This window comes from Panthera pardus, unplaced genomic scaffold, assembly GCF_024362965.1.
Source record: "Panthera pardus isolate Hobbes unplaced genomic scaffold, ASM2436296v1 HiC_scaffold_27, whole genome shotgun sequence".
In the NCBI taxonomy this organism is placed as follows: Eukaryota; Metazoa; Chordata; class Mammalia; order Carnivora; family Felidae; genus Panthera; species Panthera pardus.
The window spans coordinates 83,962,524-83,974,141 of NW_026526843.1; the positions used below are offsets into that span (position 1 = coordinate 83,962,524).

At 42.2% G+C, this 11,618-nt stretch overlaps 1 protein-coding gene across 5 annotated transcripts in view; it reads right to left on the minus strand.

Annotated features, from left to right (window-relative positions):
* The window catches only part of ZNF157 (zinc finger protein 157), a 38,141-nt gene extending 27,630 nt beyond the window's left edge, over window positions 1–10,511 (minus strand). For 3 of the 5 annotated variants that reach the window (XM_019417587.2, XM_019417588.2, XM_019417591.2), the window contains exons 1-2: window positions 9,939–10,115; window positions 8,130–8,336 (exon numbers count right to left, since the gene is read on the minus strand). In XM_019417587.2, coding sequence (XP_019273132.1) covers window positions 8,130–8,201 — 72 coding nt within the window. In that variant the 5' untranslated portion in view covers window positions 8,202–8,336; window positions 9,939–10,115. The other 2 variants (XM_019417589.2, XM_019417590.2) reach the window with 2 other exon arrangements.
* Between the last annotated feature and the right edge of the window lie 1,107 nt (window positions 10,512–11,618).

Genomic DNA, 11,618 nt, shown 5'->3' on the forward strand with positions numbered 1-11,618 from the left:
CTAACTCATTCTACAAAGCTAGTTATTTACCTGTGATAAGCTTAAAAGGGGGCCCCCAAATATATCCGCATCCTAATCCTGACAGCCTGTGGATATCACCTCTAAAAAATGGCAAGAGTAAAAGGGTCTTTGCAGGTGTGATTAAGGATCTCAAGATGAGAGGAGTATCCTGAATTATCCAGGTGGGTCCTAAACGCAGTCACATGTACCCTAACAAGAGGAACGTAGAAGAAAATTTGCCACACACACAGAGGGCAGTGATGTAAAGCCAGAACAGAGACAGATTCGAAGATGCTGGTGGCCATAAGAATGGAATGAGGAAGGCCAAGGAACAGGGGCAGCCCCCAGAAGCTAGAAGAGGCAAGGAAGGTTCTGGAGGGAGTACAACCCTGCCAAAACCTTGATTTGGGCCCAGTGATACTTATTTTGGACTTAAGGCCTCTGGAACTGCGAGAGAACACATTTCTGTCATTTTAAGCCACCAAGTGTGTGGCAATTTGTTGCGGCAGCCACATGAAGCTAACACATTCCCTGATTACAAAGTCAGACAAACACAGTATAAAAAAGAAACCCACACCCCAATATCACTCATGAATATGCAGGCAAAAATTCTTGACAAAATATTAGCAAATATAACTCAGCAATATATTAAAAGAATTATAGGGCGCCTGGGTGGTTCAGTCGTTAAGCATCTGACTTTGGCTGAGGTCATGATCTCATGGTTCGTGAGTCCCACACTGGGTGAAGGCGAGTCCCACAAGTCCCACATCAGGTGAGTTCAAGCCCCGCTTTGGGTGAGCCTCGCTTCTCTCTCTCCGTATCTCTATCTGTCTCTCTCTGCCCCTTGTGGGATTTTCTCTCTGTCTCTCTGTCTCTCTCTCTCTCTCTCTCTCTCTCTATCTGCCCCTCGCTCACTTGTGCCCTCTCTCTCTCAAAAAAAACAAAAAACAAAAAACAAGAATTATACACCATATCTAACTGGGGTTTATTCTAGGAATGCAAGGCAGGTTCAATATTCAAAAATCAATCCATGTAATCCACCACATTAAGAGGATTTTTAAAATCACATGATCATATCAATGCATGTAAAAAACAGCATTTGACAAAATTCAATATTCATTCCTACAAAAAAAAATATGAATAGAAACAGGAAGAGACAGGAACTTCTTAAACCTGATAAACAGCATCTAAAACAAAACTGCAGCTAACATTACACTTAATGGTGAAAGACAAGATTAACCAGCAAGGCAAGAACGTCCATTCTCACAATTCTTATTCAACATAGTGCTAGAAGTTCTAACCTGTGCAATAAGGCAAAAAATGGAAATGAAAGGCGTACAGAATAAAAAAGAAGAAAGAAAAAGTCCCTATTTACAGATGATATGATTGTCTACGTAGAAAAATCACAAAACTTTGGGGCTCCTGGGTGGCTCAGTCCGTTAAGCATCCAACTCTTTATTTTGGCTCAGGTCATGATCTCACAGTCGTGAGGTAGAGCCCTCACATCAGGTTCCATGGGGCATGGAGTGTGCTTAAGACTCTCTCTCTCTCTCTCTCTCTCTCTCTCTCTCTCCCTATGCCCCTCCCCCATGCACACACGTACTCTTTTTCTCAAAAAAAATGTTTTTTAAATCACAAAAAAATCTACAAAAAATAAAACTCCTGGGACTAATAATTGAATTCATCAAAGTCACAGGAAACAAAATATAATACAAAAATCAACTGTATTTCTATGTTAGCAATGCAAATGTGGACTCCAAAATAAAAAAAATATAAAACCATTTATAATCACTCAAAAAAATGAAATACTTACGTATAAATCTAACAAACTATGTACAAAACTTGTAATAACTACAACAGACTGGCCATCTTGAGAAAAAAGAACACTGCGGGCCTCATGCTCTCTGATTTCAAACTATAATACAAAGCTATAGGAATCAAAACAGTGTGGCATTGGCATGAAAACAGACACACAGATCAATGGAACAGAATAGAGAGCTCAGAAATAAACCCACACACATATGGCCAATTAATTTACGTCAGAGGAACCAAGAATAGTCAGTGAAGAAAAAGGACAGTTTTTTCAATAAATGGTGTTGGAAAAACTGGGACAGCCACATGCAAAAAAATGAAACTTTTTTTCAAAGTTTCACCATGCACAAAAATTAACTCAAAATGAATTAAAGACTTGAACCTAAAGCCTGAAACCATAAAACTCCAAGAAAACATAGGCACTAAGCTCCACGGTAAAGATTTTTTGGATTTGACACCAAAAGCAAAGGCAACAAAAGTAAAAATAAACTACTGGTACCACACCAAAGCAAAAAGCTTCTGCACAGCAAAGGAAACCATCAACTAAATGAAAAGGCAAACTACCGAATGGTAGAAAATATTTGTAAAGCGTATATCTGATAAGGGGTTCATATCCAAAATATATGAATAATTCACACAACTCAATGGCAAAATAAAAAAAAAAATCCGATTTAAAAATGAGCAGAGGAGGGGCGCCTGGGTGGCTCAGTTAGTTAAGCGTCCGACTTCGGCTCAGGTCACAATCTCACGGTTGGTGAGTTCGAGCCCCACCTCGGGCTCTGTGCTGATGGCTCAGAGCCTGGAGCCTGCTTCGAATTCTGTGTCTCCCTCTCTCTCTGCCCCCGCCCCTACTCGCGCGTGCGCACTCTCTCTCTCTCTCAAAAATAAATAACATTAAAAAAATTTTTATAAAAAAATGGGCAGAGGATCTGAGTAGGCAGTTTCCAAAGAAGACATGCAGATACTCAACAAGTACATGAAAAGATGCTCAATGTCAGTAATCTAGGGGCACCTGCCTGGCTCATTTGGTAGAGCGTGCGACTCTTCATCTCAGGGCTGTGAGTTCGAACCCCACATTGGGCATGGAGCCTACTTTTAAAAAGAATCACTAATCATAGGAGAAATACAAATCGAAACCACAGTAAGATATCACCCCACACCTGTTAGAATTGCTAGGCAGTATCAAAAAGGCAAGAAATAACAAATGTCGATGAGGATGTGAAGAAAAGGGAATCCTTGCCCACCACTGGTAGGATCATAAACCGGTGCAGCCACTACGGAAAACAGTATGGAGGTTCCTCAAAAAATTAAATATAGAACCATCATATCATCCAGCAATTCCGCTTCTGAATATTTATCCAAAGGAAAAAAAAAACACTAACAAAGAAATATCTGCACCCCCATGTGCAGTAAAGCATTATTTACAATAGCCAAGATATGGAAACAACCGAGGTGCCTGTCCATCAACAGATGAACGGATAAAGAAAATATGAGGTGTGTGTGTGTGTGTGTGTTTGTGTGTGTGTGTGTTTGTGTGTGTGTGCACGCACACACACAATGGAGTATTATTCAGTCATAAAAGAAAAGGGAAATCTTGCCATTTGCAAGAATGTGGATGGACCGTGAAGGCATTATGCTAAGTGAAATAAGTCAAGACAGGGAAAGATATAAACACTGTATGATCTCACTTACATGTGAGATCTAAAAGAAAAACAAGCTCACAGTACAGAGAACAGATTGGCAGTTGCCAGATGTGGGAGTAGGAGGTGGGCAAAATGGGTGAAGTCAAAGGTCAAATAAATAACTCACGGAGATGTAACGTACAGCATGACCACCAGAGTTAATTATACTGTACTGAATATTTAAAAGTTGCTATGAGAGTACATCTTCGAAGTTCTCATCACAAGAAAAAAAATTCTATAACTCTGTACGGTGATGGATGTTAACTGGCTTTATTGTGGTGGCCGTTGTGCAAAACATACAAATATCAAATGATTATGTTGTACATTAATATAATACTGTAAGTCAATTATACCTCAATGAAAAAAAAAGAGCATGGTACTGGTGAAAGAAGAGATAAATATATCAGTGTAACAAAAAGAAAGGAAATAGATTCACAAATATAATCCACTGATCTTTGACAAAGGAGCAAAGGCAATTCAATGGAGAAAACAAATTGGGTGGAAACTGGACATCCATATGCAAAAAAAAAAAAAACAAAAAACTCCAGACATAGTCCTTATACCTTTCACAAAAATTAACTCTAAATGGATCTTAGGATACAAAAATACTGATTCGAAGGGGCACATGCACCCGGACGTTTATAGCAGCATTATCAACAGGAACCAAACTATGGAAACAGTCCAAGAGTCCACCGACTGATGAATGGATAAAGAAGATGTGGTATAAATATACAATGGAGTATTAGCCTCAAAAAGAATGAATCTTGCCATTTGTAATGACATGTGAAGCGAAAGAAGTCAGTCACAGAAAGACAAATACCACATGATTTCACTGATCTGTGGAATTTAAAAAACAAAACAGATGAACATAGGGGAAGGGGAAAAAAAGAGAGGAAAGCAAACCATAAGAGATTCTTTTTTTAATGTTCGTTATTTTGAGAGAGACAGAGAGAGCACAAGCGGAGGAGGAGCACAGAGAGGGGGGACAGAGGATGCGAAGCAGGCTCTGGGCTGACAGCAGAGAGCCCGATGCTGGCTCCAACTCACGAATGCGAGATCATGACCTGAGCAGAAGTCAGATGCTTAACCAACCATAAGAGACACTTACCTATAGGGGCGCCTGGGTGGCTCAGTCAGTTGAGCGTCCGACTTTGGCTCAGGTCATGATCTCGAGGTTCGTGAGTTCGAGCCCCACATCGGGCTCTGGCTGACCGCTCAGAGCCTGGAGCCTGCTTCTGATTCTGTGTCTCCCCCCTCTCTGCCCCTCCCCTGCTCACGCTCTGTCCTTGTGTCGAAAATAAACAAACATTAAAAAAAAAAAGTTTAAAAAAAAAGAGAGAGACACTTACCTATAGAGAACAAACTGAGGACTGATATATATATATCCCTATGCTTATTTCATTATTATTTATAATAGTCAAACTATGGTAACAACCTAAGTGTCTATCAATAAATAAATGGATAAAGAATGGGGCGCTTGGGTGTTTCAGTCAGTTAAGCGTCCGACTTCAGCTCAGGTCATGATCTTGCAGGGGTTCAAGCCCCACATTGAGCTCTGTGCTGACAGCTCAGAGCCTGGAGGCTGCTTCGGATTCTGTGTCTCCCCCTCTCACTCTCTGCCCCTCCCCCACTCGTGCTGTCCCTCTCATAAATAAATAAACTTTAAAAAAAAAAAAGAAAAGAGGGCGCCTGGGTGGCTCAGTCGGTTGAGCGTCAGGCTTTGGCTCAGGACATGATATCGCAGTTCGTGAGTTCGAGCCCCACGTCAGGCTCTGTGCTGACAGCTTGGAGCCTGGAGCCTGCTTCGGGTTCTGTGTCTCCCTCTTTCTCCGCCCCTCCCTTACTCATGCTGTCTCTCTCTGTCTCTCAAAAATAAATAAAACGTTAAAAAAAATTTATAAAAAATAAATAAATAAAAGAAAAAAATAAATGGATATTAGACATATATGCAAAATGTAAAACTATAAAACTTCTACAAAATAACAAGGGAAAATCTAAGTGACTTGGGTCTGGAGATGTTCTAAAATACAACACCAAAAGCATGATTCATAAAAGGAAAATTGACAAGTTGGACTTTATTAAGATTTTAAAATTCTGCTCTATGAAAGACACTGTGGGGTGCCTGCCTGGGAGGCTCAGTTGGTTAAGCATCCAACTCTTGATTTCAGCTCAGGTCATGATCTCACGGTTCGTGAGATCAAACCCCACATGGGATTCCAAGCTGACAAGCGTAGGAGCCTGCTTGGGATTCTCTCTCTCTGTCTCTCTCTGTCTCTGCCCCTCCCCAGCTCGCTCTGTCTCTCAAAATAAATAAATAACCTTTTTTTTTTTTTTAAAAAGGGACACCATTAAGAAAATAAAGACACAAGCCTAAGAATGAGAGAAAAGTATTTGCAGAACACATGTCTGATAAGGGACTTGTATTTATTTATTTTTATTTATTTATTTTTTAACGTTTTATTTATTTTTGAGACAGGGAGAGACAGAGCATGAACGGGGGAGGGTCAGAAAGAGGGAGACACAGAATCCGAAGCAGGCTCCAGGCTCTGAGCCATCAGCCCAAGAGCCTGACGCAGGGCTCGAACTCACGGACCGCGAGATCGTGACCTGAGCCGAAGTCGGCCGCTTAACCGACTGAGCCACCCAGGCGCCCCGGGACTTGTATTTAAAATATACAAACAACGCTTAAAACTCAACACTAAGGAAACAACCAACCCAATTTAAAAAATGGACAAGATCTGAGTAGACACTTGACCGAAGAAGATATACAGATGGCATATGAGCACGTACAAACTATGTTCACCATCATTTTTCATTAGGGAATTGCAAATCAAAACAAGGAAATACCATCACACACCTACTAGAACGGTTAAAATCCAAAAACCCAACAACACCAAATGCTGACGAGGATGTGGGGCAACAGGAATGCTCTCGTCCATTGCTGGTGAGAATGCAAAATGGTGAAGAACTTGGGAAGACAGCTTGGCAGTTTCTCACAAAGCCAGTCTTACCATACGACCTATCGTTGCACTCCTAGTTATTTACCCAAGTGAATTGGAAACTTACATCAACACAAAAACCTGCATATAGGGGCGGCTGGGTCAGTGGGTTGAGCGTCTGCCTCTTGATTTCGGCTCAGGTCACGATGCCAGTGTCTTGGGATAGACCCCAGCACTGGGCTCCTCTACCTCTCCCCGTCTCGTGCACACACATGCTCGCTCTCTCTCTCTCTCTAAAAAAATTAGAACTAAAGTAAAATAAAAACCTGAATATAAATGTTTATAGCAGCTTTACTCATAATTGCCAAGAACTGGGAACCGCTAAGATGTCCTTCAATAGGTGAATGGACAGGCAAACTGTGGCACATTCATACAATGGAATATTATTCAGTGGTAAAAACAAATGAGTTATAGGGGTGCCTGGGTGGCTCAGTTGGTTAAGTGTCGGACATGGGTCCGACTCTTGATTTCGGCTCAGGTCACCATCTTGATGTTGGTTCAGGTCATGATCTCATGGTTCGTGAGATTGAGTCCCGCGTTGGACTCTATGCTGACAGCATGGAGCCTGCTTGGGATTCTCATTCTCTCTCTCTCTCTCTCTCTCTCTCTCTCTCTGCATCTCCCCTTCGCATTCACGCTCTCGCTCTCTCGCTCTCTCTTTCTCTCTCTCAAAAATAAATAAACATTTAAAAGAATAATGGGGAAACTGTAGGGGAATACAGAGTGGTAATGGACCTGCATGTACTCTTTTCTCAATTATTCTGCAAATCTAAAACTGTACTACAGAAATTAAGTCCATTAATTGTTTGAAATGCACTTAGCATACAATCCAGCGATTGTCATTCATCTCCTACAAAATCCTTACACAAACGATCACAGGATCTTTATTCATAATAGCCAAAAACTGGAAACAACCCAGATTCCCTTCAACTAGAGGTTGGTTAAACAAACTGCAGTACATTTATACCATGGAATACTGCTCAGCAAGAAAAAAGAACAAGCTATTCGTAAATGCAACAATCTGCATGGATCTCCGGAGAATTACGCTGAGTAAAATCCAGTCCCAAAAGGTTACATACTGTATGATTCCATTCCTATGTCATGCTTGATACGACAGAATTATACAATGAGAGCACAGATTAGTGACAGCCAGGAGTCAAGGAGGGAGTAGGGGGAGGAAGGAAGTGGCTACTAAAAGGCAAGATGAGGGGCGCCTGGGTAGCTCAGTGGGTTAAGCACCCGACTTCCGCTTAGGTCATGATCTCGCTGTCCGTGACTTTGAGCCCCACGTCGGGCTCTGTGCTGACAGCTCGGAGCCTGGAGCCTGCCTTGGATTCTGTGTCTCCCTCTCTCTCTGCCCATCGCCCACTTGCACTCTATCTCTCTCTCTCTCTCAAAAGATAAATAAACATTAAAAAAAATGTAAAAGGCAAGATGAGGGGGTCCTTGTGGTGATGGAAATGTTCCATATGTCAATAGCCTGGTTGTGATACTGTACCAAGGTTTTGCATGATGTTCCCATTGGAGAAAAGTGTGTAAATGGTACATTGCATTTGAATCTACAATGATCTCAAAATTAAAATTTACCTTAAAAAAACAAAAGAAAAAATGTGTTAAGTAGGCTCCTCCTCCTTACCTCAAAGGATCTGCCAGGCTGTCCTGGAACCAGGGCAGGGAACCTCTGGGGTGATTTCCCAGTAGCTGGCATGTTCACCCTGGGTCTCAGCCCACCTTCCAAAGCTGGAGGGGAGTCTGTATGTGGGCTGCGGTCAGAATGAATGGAAGATCCCGCAGCCTCCAGTAAGGAGGAAACTCAACAGCTCCACGGGGACACCAAGAAATCCTAAAAGGACAGTATCCATGTCATCAGTGTCATTCTACATTCACACCACAAAATTCAGCACCGCCCACTCTGAGTGTTAGGGTGGATTATGAAAACAATCATGATATCTGAAGTCACACTGATGACCTCAGAGTCCTTGATTCTGGGGTGGCTCCCTAGGGAGCTTTACACCTTACCTAGCAGCCTACTCCTCAGTTCCAGGTTCAGGGTAGATCGGGGTTTGTGGGGAGGGCAGAATTGGGGCAACAAATGGTGCTAAAGCCCTATGAGGTGGACAGAGGAAGGACTTGTCCATGGGGACCTAGTGGGTGACCACGGAGGCAGGAAACCTGGAAACCTGAATGAAAGGTCTCTCTTCTGCCCTCTTTAATTATTTTGCCATTTATAGGGTGAAAAATCCCTCTTAAATTCTTCTACAGGAAGCTCTTAACCTCTTCTTTCCAGAAGATGATTCAACATTAATGTTATTTATTAATCAATAGATGGGGGGGGGCATGCTGTTATTAAATTACACCAGAAAAGCATTTGACACCATTCTGCAGATATTACTAATAAAACTCCAACTAAAACTAGGGAAGAAGTAAATCACTTAAATATCACAAAAAATCATTTACCAAGCATAGCCCTGAAATATTATGCTAAAAAGTAAAATGATGACGCTATTGCCGTTAAAATTACGAACAAGATAGGGATGTCTGACACGACTCAAAATTGTTTTGCTGGCTCTATGAGAGATGAAACAAGGAGAATAAATGTTGCAAGTTAATAGAAATGTGGCTTTCCTTGCCAGTGATATGATTTTACACAAAGAAAACCTGACACTACTAGCATTCAGAGCAATTTGATAAGGGGCTGGATACCAGATAAAATTATAAGAGCAGATAATTTTTCCTCTGTAATGGCAATAATAATCAAACAAATGAAAACGGGAAAACAAAAATCCATTAATAATGATAGCAAGAAATACACAAAATATACTTAAGGAGGTGGACGAGTATGATTTAAACAAAAATTGACAAATATAAAATAGTCACACAGATATACCATATCCTTGGATAAGAAAATGTAATAAAAATGTCAACCCTGCCAAAAGCATTGTATTAAAGTAATGTAAAGAATAAACAAAAAAGAAACACAAAACTCAATAATAGTAAGATGGTGTGTACAAAATGTGTGGAATGCAGCTAAAGAGATTCTTCAAGAGCAATTCACGTTCTACATGGTTTTTAACAATGAAGAAAGGGTGAACATTCATGAAGTAACGTCTCGACTTAAAAAGTTACAGAGAAAATGGTACAGATAAGAGTAGAAATTAATAGAAAACAAAGGTACATCAGAGAGGATGAACAAGGCCAAAAGTTGGTTCTTTGTGAAGGCTAATAAGCTTAGCAAATCTCTGGGGAGACTGATAAGGAAAAACCTAAACACACACTCTATTAAGACTTGACAACAAGAAGCAGCAAGCTATCTAAAAACCTGACCACCCCAGAATCCCCTATCCCTGACCTGCACAGATTCCCATTCACCAGATTCCTTAACTCCCCACCAATGGACCTCACAAACTGACAATTCATCATTCCCAAAAGCCAACAAAGCCATCACCTCAAAAATCACTGATGACTGTCACGCCACAAAACCTCATGCACTCGCTTTAGCGTCGCGCGCCAACAGGACTTAAACGTCCTCTGAGGGCCACTTCCGTTTCCTGTCCTCACCCCTGACCGTGCCCCTTCTGCGTGGTTGTTCTCGCACACGATCGTAAGGGCTGTGATGCTGTGGTCTACTCACTCCGAGCAAGGTGCAGTTAGGGATCGGCAGAGACTTTGTCCACGAGTGGCGTTGTTGGGCGAGGAATATGGCTGTGCCCAGGCTTTCCTCCATGGGGGCCGCCATCTTAGCGCCCATTCCGTACAGTGGGCTGTTCCACCGAAGGCGGGGGTGGGGGGGGGGCGTTGTTCAGGGGTAGAAACCTTCTGAAGGCAAGCGTTCCAGAAGAGCTGGTCTTTGGAACTGGGTTCTATAGGTCTGTGCAAAAGTTACAGAAGCAGAGGTGCTGGGAGCAGGGGAGATGTGCCCTCATCTTCAAGGGAGATACCACTGAGGAGAGGGGTAAAAGTCAAGATTAGTTCCCCCCTGGAAGATGTCACTCAGAGGAAAGGAGAAATTAAAATGGTACAGTCCTCCTCCTGACAGATACTTCTGGGCAAGAAAGGGAAGGAGTCGGGGGTGGTATAGTCCTCTCCTTGGAGATACCACGGGAAAGAGGGGGGAAACTCAGGTTACTGTTGATCCCCTCCTGGGCGATACCACTGGAGAAGAGTGGGGAGAGGCATGGTGGTACATTGTTTTGATGTGCTGGAATTGGTATTGAAGGGAATTGAATCCCCCTCAATCTCCATTACCTCCATTACCCCACTAAAATGACAGTAGCTAGAAATAAATAATAATAGCAATAGACTTTGATATGGGCAACTATTTTTTTCAATATATGAAATTTATTGTCAAATTGGTTTCCATACAACACCCAGCGCTCATCCCAAAAGATGCCCTCTTCAATGCCCATCACCCACCCTCCCCACCCTCCCACCCTCCATCAACCCTCAGTTTGTTCTGTTTTTAAGAGTCTCTTATGCTTTGGCTCTCTCCCACTCTAACCTCTTTTTTTTTTTTCCTTCCCCTCCCCCATGGGTTCCTGTGAAGTTTCTCAGGATCCACATAAGAGTGAAAACATATGGTATCTGTCTTTCTCTGTATGGCTTATTTCACTTAGCATCACACTCTCCAGTTCCATCCACGTTGCTACAAAGGGCCATATTTCATTCTTTCTCATTGCCACGTAGTATTCCATTGTGTATATAAACCACAATGTCTTTATCCATTCGTCAGTTGGTGGACATTTAGGCTCTTTCCATAATTTGGCTATTGTTGAGAGTGCTGCTATAAACATTGGGGTACAAGTGCCCCTATGCATCAGTACTCCTGTATCCCTTGGGTAAATTCCTAGCAGTGCTATCGCTGGGTCATAGGGTAGGTCTATTTTTAATTTTATGAGGAACCTCCACACTGTTTTCCAGAGCGGCTGAACCAGTTTGCATTCCCACCAACAGTGCAAGAGGGTTCCCGTTTCTCCACATCCTCTCCAGCATCTACAGTCTCCTGATTTGTTCATTTTGGTCACTCTGACGGGCGTGAGGTGATATCTGAGTGTGGTTTTGATTTGTAATTCCCTGATGAGGAGCGACGCTGAGCATCTTTTCATGTGCCTGTTGGCCATCCGGATGT